We start from the raw sequence: 9,660 nt of genomic DNA, 5'->3' as shown, positions 1-9,660 counted from the left end.
CTCATCCCCATTTCTGATTCTATCCACTGTCCTCTACTGTCAATAGAGGCATAAAAACAAACAAAAAGAGAATTGGTGTGGGGAATTGTATAGTGTCATCCTGGTGAATGTGGTTAAATTTGTGCATTCTCATCTGGCCATCAACAGTCTTTACAGTGTAGATGACAAAAATAATTGTCCAAGATAGCCAAGTAGCTTCATCTTTATGAAGATATCCCCATGACTGATTATGATGTTATCCTTATCACCGAGAGGGCTGTGTGTTTAGACTACCAGTAAAAGATTTTTTGATTTTGATTTGACTTTATCGGTTTACATAATTATCAATTGCATAATTAGGCCAACACATACACAGAACATGTAACAAAGTCTAAAACATTGCCTTACCTGAATGGAGTGTCCAGTTGGGTTGAGGGGGAACCTGAAGGTCTCATTGAAAGAAGGCTCTCTGTCATGTCGACAAACTCTGGTCTTCTTCTTGATGATCCTCTTCTGAGTGGCCACATTTACCACATACAACTTCACATACAGGTCTGAGGGCAAATTAGATAAACAATTGGCATGGATAAGCAACAATGCATACTTTTAAAATTTACCAGTAGATGTGTTTTAAAATATGGTAAAATACTCAGCAATGATTGATATTTCTTTGACAGGGTGTCCTACATGAAGTTTAAAAAAAAGTTTAAAGCATGTCAACTCTTTCTCTCTCATTGTGACATTCTTGATTTGGCCTCTTGTCCTATTTAGACCTTGCTCTCTCTGGGATATCTGCTAAAAGACCAGTGAGCATCACACTGATTTGTATTAGCATGAAAAGATTCAGATGTGGACTCAAATGAGTGTGAGACTGTTCTTTGTCGGCATTAGCTTGTTAGCCTTTAACTCGTTATGACTGATACCGTGTTTGTGCTGGGCCAAGCATAAGATAGCTCTTTCTCTTCCTTACTTTCTCTTCCATGAGTGTTTCAACACAAATACAGCTGTGTGCATTGCCATTGGGGGGAACTGTACTGGTGAAGACACCAGGTGAGGGGCAAGTATTATTATAATGACTCATTGTCACAATGGGAACAGAGTCTGAACAGAGTGTCAGATTTCATGTTTTTAGACATAGGTGATCACAAAGAAAGGACTGGGCTAGCTTCACATATTGTGGGTTTTTAGATATTCCAGATACCCAAGTATATGAGCAAAAACACAACAAAGTGAAAGTCCTCTGTCAGAAAGGGAGAAATCTTCCTGCTCTTTACATGAAAGATTGGAAAATGCTTCTCTCAAAATATACTTTGGAAACACATATCAGTACAGTTAAGGTCAATCATTTTAAGGGCCATCTACTGTACATCAGTGCTTCCCAAAGTGTGTGCCCTGGAGGTCCTTCAGCCGGGGTACCACAGGTCATTTACAATAAATAAAAACAAACCAACCAGCCACAATTTCACTTATCATAAAATACTTGTTTAAAAGTTAATAGTTGTGAAAACAATTCAGAATTACAAACATTTTCAGCTAGATAATTTAATTTAATTTAATTCAATAATTATTTTTTATTAATTTTCATTTAATTTGCATGTACCCTTTTTGTCACCAAATCAGTGTCATAGTTTCATTAGTGTCAGATCAACTAGTGACAAAATGTTTTACTAGTCCACTCATTTCCTGGTTCCAAGAATTTGTCGGTGCTTTTTGGGATAAAATGTTATTTGAAAAGAGTCTGTAGAGGTGCAAAGGATGATTAAAATGATGAATACTGGAACAGAAAATGTAATTGACTTGATGGATATTTGATCAAAAACATGCAAACAATGGAAGCTTGTCACTCTGCAATTCCTTTCTTAATAATGTCGATATCTCTGAAGGCACTGATATATTATTACAGTTGGGAAGCAGCAGCAAAAAGGATTGTTTGAAGTTATTTCAGCTGGTACAAGTCAACTGAAATAACTATTAGTAATGTTATGGATGTTTGAGGGTTTTGTGGGCCATGGAGAATTTACAGATCTCAAATATGCCTGCAGCATATTGAAGTTTGGGAAAGGCTGCTAAAAAATTTCACAATTTCACACTACTTCCATACCTGGTAGATGATCTGGACTCTTGAATTTGTAGGTGATGTTTCTGCACTGAAGGATCTCCAAGACTAGCTGATCTCCCTCTGTCTTCACTTCCTTCTTGAGAGCCACCTTGATCTCCCCCATGACTTGGGTTTTACCACCTGAAAAGAACACAAATGAAAATTAAGTATGCATTATCAGCTTTTAGAATAAACTGTAGATTTCTGCATTCCTTTATCTGGTCAGTCTTTATGAAACTCTCCATGAAATATCTGGTAGCAGATACAGTTGCACAGAAAAGCAGTATCACTATGATATGAATTATTTAACAGCTGCTAAATCGAGTGTCACAGCAGGATGAAACCAGGTCAGAGAATAGTCATGTCTCTCTCTTAATATATTTAGTTTTCACTATGTCATGCTAAGTTAAATGTATTAAATTAGTCATCAGGCACCATGGAAATGGCCTCCTGACCCTCATTAGTGAAACATCTACCCTGCTACAGCCTAAGATGACCTTGGGCTCTTTGTTACAGACTGAAACTAGAGATGGATGAGAGGCATCATGACACCTGAGCAACATGAAACATAGATATAGTTATGACACAGATGGGATAGTGTGACATATATTCTCCCCAAGCATCCCAAGTTAATTCATTAGGCTTAGCTATTACAGTTAAGACAATAAGCACTTACCAGAATATTTTTACTGCACAGTTAAAGTGAATTATAACACAGTTTGAAGGTGATTAATGGATGGCTGGTTTAAAAAAACACTGTTATACAAAGTAGCCAGCAGATGGAGACCTACAACCGTGTAAAATAGAACCAGAGCATGTTTTTGTACACAGCCTCAAGATGTCTTTACTGTAAACAGAGGATGTTCTGGAACTTGCCTTCATCTTCTGAACTCCCTAGTTGGTTTTTGTCAGTGCCGTTAGGAATAGTCTTCCCACTGTAAGAGTAATTAAAAAACATGGTGACGGTGCAATAGTTGGCAGTCAGAAGATCTAATGTTGGGTTTGAAAAAGAGCCTCATTTGATCTTACATGCGTGGCACTTGAAAAATGGCACTGTCCACTCCAGTGTCCTCCCCATCATCCCCCTCTAGGCCTCCGTAGGCATCTCCGACGAGACTTGGGGCAGACAACACCACTGACCCTGAGACATCAGCCAGTCTGTGTCCTGGTTCTGAGTGGCAAGGGTGATGTAACAGTGAGGAAATATGCATCTTTTTAACTGTCTATGTCTCTCTATCTTTCTTTTAACAATGACAAACACAAAGCATGTGACTCAGCTTTTCACCGCGCGTGCATGCACAAAGTCCACATATGCAGAAACACTTCACACCCCCAGCTATCAGTCACCCGCAGTGACGCTATCTTCCACATTTAACTTTGACTGAGCATCACGTAAGAGCATATCAGTGGGAGAACTGATCAATGGATCTGACAGATTGCCCTTGCATTGAGCAGCACATTAAGTAACCTCTGTTAACTTACAAAGACCATTAAAAAGCCCTTCACTTGAAAATAATTGAAGGTCAAATTATTTAATTCATACATTAATTTAAAGTGCAACAGTATAGACGTTCTTCCACAGACTTAATTATTTGTTCAGGGCCCCTGGCTGCTGCTGAGTTATGCACGTAGCCTACATTATGAAATAAAATGATTAGTTCAGGGAATAGGTGAAGTGTTTCTGTCTAGACTATGGGTTGATGTATTCTTTGCCTTCACTGTGTCCACTCTCTCACAAACAGTGACTAATAGAAATTAAATTATGTTTGAAACACAACATGACTTAAAGAAATAGCTTAGAATTCTGTTTCTACAGCCATGAAAACAAAATTATGTGAATAACATAAATAACATGCACACTCTCAGACAGCGACAAACATGTACAGTAAACACGCACCATCACCTCATTAAGCATACCTGTTCAACTGCCTATTAATACAGTTATCCAAACAGCCAATCACATGGCAGCGAGCAATGTATTTAGGCATATGGATAAGGTCAAGACAATCAACAGGAGTTCAAACCAAGCATCAGATTGGAGAAGAAAGCCATATAAGAGACTAGGTTGATACTGGTCTGGCAGGCTTTCATGTTCCATCCATTTTCTTCCACTTATCAAGGGCCAAAATAATCCTTCCAGTGACTTCTGGGTCTACTCCGAGGTCTTATCCCAGTTGGATGTGCCTGGAAGACCTCCACAGGGAGCGACTAGAGAAAACCTGATCAGATGTCCAAACCACCTCAACAGATTCCTTTAAAGTGAAAGAACAGCAGCTCTGCTCAGGCATCCCCCTGATGTCTCTGATCTCTAAGGCTGAGCCAAGCCAGCCTCATGAGTAATCTCATTTCAACAGCTTGTATCTAGGATCTCATTCCTGTAGTCACTACACAATGCTGATGACCACAGGTGAGCTTTAGAGCAATGATCAATATGTGAATTTGAGGGGCCGTCCATCCAGAGACAAGTTTAGGAATATCCGCAAAATTATTTAATCGTATCGGCTTTTCATCTGCACGGAACTAACATTTTAGAAGCCTGGAAATGCTACTTTTTGAAACTGGGTCCCAGAGTGTCCAGAGAGGTCCCGTGTGAACAACAAAGCACATCTTTCCTGATTAAGATTACAAAACGATTACGTCATAGCCCACTTAACCTGCATGCACGAGACCAACCAACATCAATAATAATGGCAGATTACATGATTGTGTTCATGTCTTCTGCTCCTCTACAACCAATGTGAGCAACATATGTTATTAGATCAACCAGAGTGCAACCAGAAGGGCAGCCAGCAGAAAGTTTTGGGTAAGAGAAAAGTTTTGGGTGTGCTTGCTTCACATTCTTCTTCTCCGTTTCGGGTGCATTTCCATGGCAGCTTTACAGCGCCACTTACATGCCTGGCATATACACTACGGCATTTTCAGTTTCTTTAAATGTTTTTTTTTTTTTTTTGCTTGCATGGACATTTCTTGAAATGAAAACAAAATATATTGTTTTGGTCTACATGTGGACAAGGCCTAAAGCTTTAGCTCCCTCTTTATAATGATGGTGCAGTACAACGACTGCAGCTGATGCTGCACCAACCTGTCTGTCAATCTCATGGTCTATTCTACCCTCACTCATAAACGAGACCCTAAGATACCTGAGCAGAGACTCACTCCCCATCCAATGAGAGGAATCCACTGTTTCCCAGCAGAAAACCATGGCCTTGGTCTTGGAGGTCCTGACCCTTAAACTCAGTTACAAACTTTCCAAATGCTTGCTGGAGATCATTAGATAAAGAGCCAACAGAACAACATCATCTGCAAAAAGCACAAAGCAGAAATAAAATTCTGAGACCATTTGGTCTCAGCATCCCATATTCCCAAACCACTCCCCACACAACCACAGAAGGGCAGGATTGGAGGCCTTCTCCATGTCAACAAAACGCAGGTAGACTGGATGAACAAATCCCCATCCTCCCTCCGAAGGTGTGCACACTGTTTCTACCAAACTCAGACCATAAATTCTGAATTGTGGCCTCAGTTTGTTCTTATCTGACAGATGTGGCCCCTAGTGTGGCCTTCTGCTGCCTCAAGGTTTGATATGTTATGTGTTCAGAGATACTCTTTTGTATTCCCCAGTTGTAAGGAGTGACCATTAGCTCAAACCAGTCTGGTCATTCCCTTCTAATCTCTGCCATCAGTAAGGCAGGGAACTGCCACTTTCTGGATATTTTCTCTTTGTCATACCACTTTCTGTAAACCATGGAGAGGGTTGTATGTGAAAATCCTCGTAGATCAGCAGTTTCTGAAATACTCAGACCAACTTGTCTGGCACCAAAAAGCATAGCACTTTCAAAGCTACGTAAATCAACTTGTTGCTCATTCTGATGATCATTTTGACCTTCAGCAGATTGTCTTGACTATGTTTACACAAGCCACTGGTTTTGCTGCAGATGTTCCAAGGGGCTGAAAATCACGAGAGGTCTCTGGGCCTATCACAGGGGTGAAAAGGCCCGGAGCCAAGCAACACACCTATGTGTAAACATGGGTTGACTCTGACTCTGCCACATAGGGCTCTGTGATAAATGCTTAGTGCCAAACATGCCTAAAACGTATCCACATGACAGTATTTGCATGAATGAGCAGTTGGACAGGTATACCTAATAATGATCAGTGAGTTTATAATCATCTTTACACGACATTTAATTTGTTACTTCAATTCTTAACATGATTTTAAAGTTTTAATTCAATAGTTTAAAACAGTTTAATGGCAGTCTTGATGCTGTTTCTTATATTTATTGTTAATGGGTTTATTGCAAAAATGTTTATAGAATTATTTTAAAGACTACAGATTACTATTTACCAGAAATATTTATGGTTACAAAATCTCCTTTATTGCCTCACCTTCCCTCGACACTTGGTACCCTCATGGTCAGCTGAACGCTTTACTCTCATTGGCCGGTGAATGCAGTGTGAGCCTCTGGTTGACTTTGACACCTCTTGGTGTTTCCTGGCTTGACTGATTCAGTCTCACATTTGAGTTTTAGGCTGAGGGTTTAGGAAAGGGTTGGACAGGGAAGGGGAGCCTGTGTGCCATACCTGTGTGGGTCTGTGTGTGTGTCTTGTAACTTATGTAAGGGTTCATTCATATGGCACACACATGCACACAGAGAGAGAGACTGCAGCATCACAAAGCCCTCAGTGGCCAGGGAACAGTAGCCAGGAAAGCGGCAACTGCATGCTTGAATAGCTCTGACTCTGGACTAACTTCTCTAAGGACAGGATGACACTCTGTGTCTTTTTTTCTTTACATTTTCTCACTAAACTTCTCCTAAACACAAAGGTGTATCTTACATCATGTTAATATTGTATAAAAACGTGAGGGATTGCCATCCCAGTTTGGTTTCTACACTGGGGTTGGAGGTCACCACACTGTGGGGTTGTTTAGAAACCATATGCTGGGACTGGCACATGCACAATTCACGTTTGACAACACAGATATGGCTGGGGTTTTAATTAAAAAGATAATGTATTTGTCTGTTCATTGGTTTTGTTAAAAGTTGGATAACTTTGCTGTGTTTAGTACTTTTTATGTATAAACTTAACATCCTACTTAAGATACAATACTAGATACTCAAATAATACCCACAGGGAAGAAAAAATGTCATTACTGAAATATTTAAGAGCACTGAATGTGCCAGATCAGTAAATATTAATTTTCTGACTTTAGAAGTGAATTAAAAGAGAATTTTACAGCAATTTAAGGTTATTGTATATCTCAGGTGTTCTACTTCCTTCTGCCTTTGGTTTTATTTATTGACTCTGTTTGGAAGATTTAGCAAGACATTATGATAGTCAGAAAAATGGTTTATGCTTAAGAAGAAAAATTAAATGAGAAGAGGAGAAGGCAAAGGTAAAATGTTAAGGAGGTAAGTACACATAGTGGTTAGGTTTTCATCAAAATATCTCGGTAAAGTTTGCATGCGCAGGAACAAAGGAGGCATGTCAAAGGAAGCTTATCACAGGTAGGGCCGGAAATTACTTGGTTGCAGGCGGGACTGTTGCACGGCAGCCTCGGCAGCAGCAATGGCTATCCCAGCGTCTTCCAGGTGGGCCTGAGTGACGCTGCTCTTGCTTTGGCTTCGGGAGGGGCCATGGGAGCGCAGTTGGCCATCAGAGGAAGACTTGGAGCTGCCTGGGCTGCTGTGAGACTTTTCTAAAGGCAGCATCTGCATATCTGCATGGAGATGACAGGGAGGGTTATGACTGCTAATGGCACAAGAGAAGAGCTGAACATTTCCAAACTGTTAAAGTGTTTGATTTTTCCACTCGAAAGCGGTCATAATTGCGCCTTGTAGCTGTTGACAAGCACAGGAAGTGTAATTACAACTGTCAGGATATGATTAGCATTGTTGTTTCTATGACAACAGCTACTTTCACTTTAACAACTTAGTGACCAAATTTTAAATGACACTTTCTGTTACAAACAGAGACCTGCTATGAATAATAATTTCTGTTTCATGATTCAGATCATGCAAATAATTCACATTTCCTCGACTAAAAACTGAAAAATTGTTTACCTTTTGCTGGATCAGGGAATATTCCGTGGCTTCTACTCTTGATCACAGAGTTTTTTGGTGAATCATGACTCCCGTCTCCCAGTCCTGGTCCTTGGCCTGGCCCTGTGCCATACCCAGGCCCCATCCCAGGCCCTGACATGTGGCCTTGGCCATATCCCTGACCGGAGCCGGAGCCTGGTGGGCATTGAGCAGCGTGATGTGCTCGGCTGTGTTCAATGCTCTCACTCTGCTCCTTAAGAGGCAGCCAGCGAGGAGTGTTGTCTAGCTGGGCTGTGTTTGACAAGTCAATCAGCACCTGAAACACAATTAACACACACAGCAGCATTGATAGGAGGAAAAACAAGACACTTTTGGAAAGTTCACACTCTGGCAAACAACATAATCCTAATCAAATAAACTGCGTAGGGTTTTTAAACATGCAAAAATCCAATAGTGAAGGGTCTTTTCAGCAAAAATAGCCAAAAATAGCAAAAATTGACTTGGGATTCCAAGAGTTAACATAGTTTTATCATAGAGTATGAAGCACCGTGCTTTACTGTCTAATAGATACATTAATAAGTTAAAGCTATAGTGGAAGTTTTTTAACTGAAAAAAAGGTAGTCTGTCAAGATTAAAGGCAGCAGAACCCTTCTTGTTCGAGGTATATACTAAATGATTGTGACATTTTCCGACATGGCACTCAGATTCCAAAAGCACTTACTTCTCCGAGGAAGTCATTGGAGGAGGATCTGTCATAGTCCCACACTGTGACCTCCAGCGTCTTTTTCTTTAACTAGATGGAGAGAGTGGAGAAGAAGGAAGAGAGAAGGCACAGATTATGATGACAGATCTTGTGTGTGTGAATATCTGTGAGCGAGAGAAATGCGTGTTTCTGTGCATGTGGGAGGAGGAAGCGTGACAGGAAACTGTTAAGGCACAGTGTACTGTATGTGCAGTACATGAATGAATGCCCACTAACAGCAGAGGCGTAATTTACTGTAACAACTCTGAGAGTGGCATTAGAGCTTTGATTTTCTGCTCATACATGTGAGAACATACCTGTGAATGTGCATGTGTGTGTGTGTGTGTGGGAGGGTGAAATCACATGTCAAGGGGATGTGGGCGAATGAGTGATGAAGCAGCACTTTTAAGGCTGCTCTGGCCGGCGATGAGACGTGATCAGCAGCCTTAGAGGAGCCGATGAATCCTCTAATCTCTGACCAGCAAAGCCACCACATCTGAATGTCATCCCTAACAGCTTTAATTACTGTCTGGGTGGATTCTCTACCACTAAGAAAACACGCTCTAAACCATCTCAGACCCCCAAAGAACAAAAACAGACACACAGATATTCAATGACAGGCAGGCACACATTTCTGACACTCTTTTTTGCTTTGAATGATATGCGTTTAGGCTGTCTGTGTTGGGCTGAAATGATGGTTGTTAAAATTGAGTCTCTGGAGTGCAGATAAGAGGCTGCACAGTGAGACTAAGAACAGCCCCGCGGACACAGCATGAGGACAGAATCCTAATAAGAGTATA

General features: G+C 40.7%; 1 protein-coding gene across 5 annotated transcripts in view; it reads right to left on the bottom strand.

Moving 5' to 3' along the window:
* The window catches only part of LOC121515172 (protein piccolo-like), a 38,643-nt gene that overhangs the window by 4,858 nt on the left and 24,125 nt on the right, over positions 1-9,660 (bottom strand). For 4 of the 5 annotated variants that reach the window (XM_041795804.1, XM_041795806.1, XM_041795805.1 and 1 more), the window contains 7 exons: positions 8,840-8,911; positions 8,140-8,434; positions 7,602-7,796; positions 3,107-3,248; positions 2,954-3,012; positions 2,081-2,218; positions 388-533 (listed from right to left, as the gene is read on the bottom strand). In XM_041795804.1, coding sequence (XP_041651738.1) covers positions 388-533; positions 2,081-2,218; positions 2,954-3,012; positions 3,107-3,248; positions 7,602-7,796; positions 8,140-8,434; positions 8,840-8,911 — 1,047 coding nt within the window. The remainder of the gene's footprint in view (positions 1-387; positions 534-2,080; positions 2,219-2,953; positions 3,013-3,106; positions 3,249-7,601; positions 7,797-8,139; positions 8,435-8,839; positions 8,912-9,660) is intronic. The other variant, XM_041795808.1, reaches the window with a different exon arrangement.

Source organism: Cheilinus undulatus, linkage group 9 (genome assembly GCF_018320785.1).
Source record: "Cheilinus undulatus linkage group 9, ASM1832078v1, whole genome shotgun sequence".
NCBI classification, from domain to species: domain Eukaryota; kingdom Metazoa; phylum Chordata; class Actinopteri; order Labriformes; family Labridae; genus Cheilinus; species Cheilinus undulatus.
The sequence above is the reverse complement of the archived record's forward strand: the minus strand, read 5'-3'. Positions and strand labels throughout refer to the sequence as shown.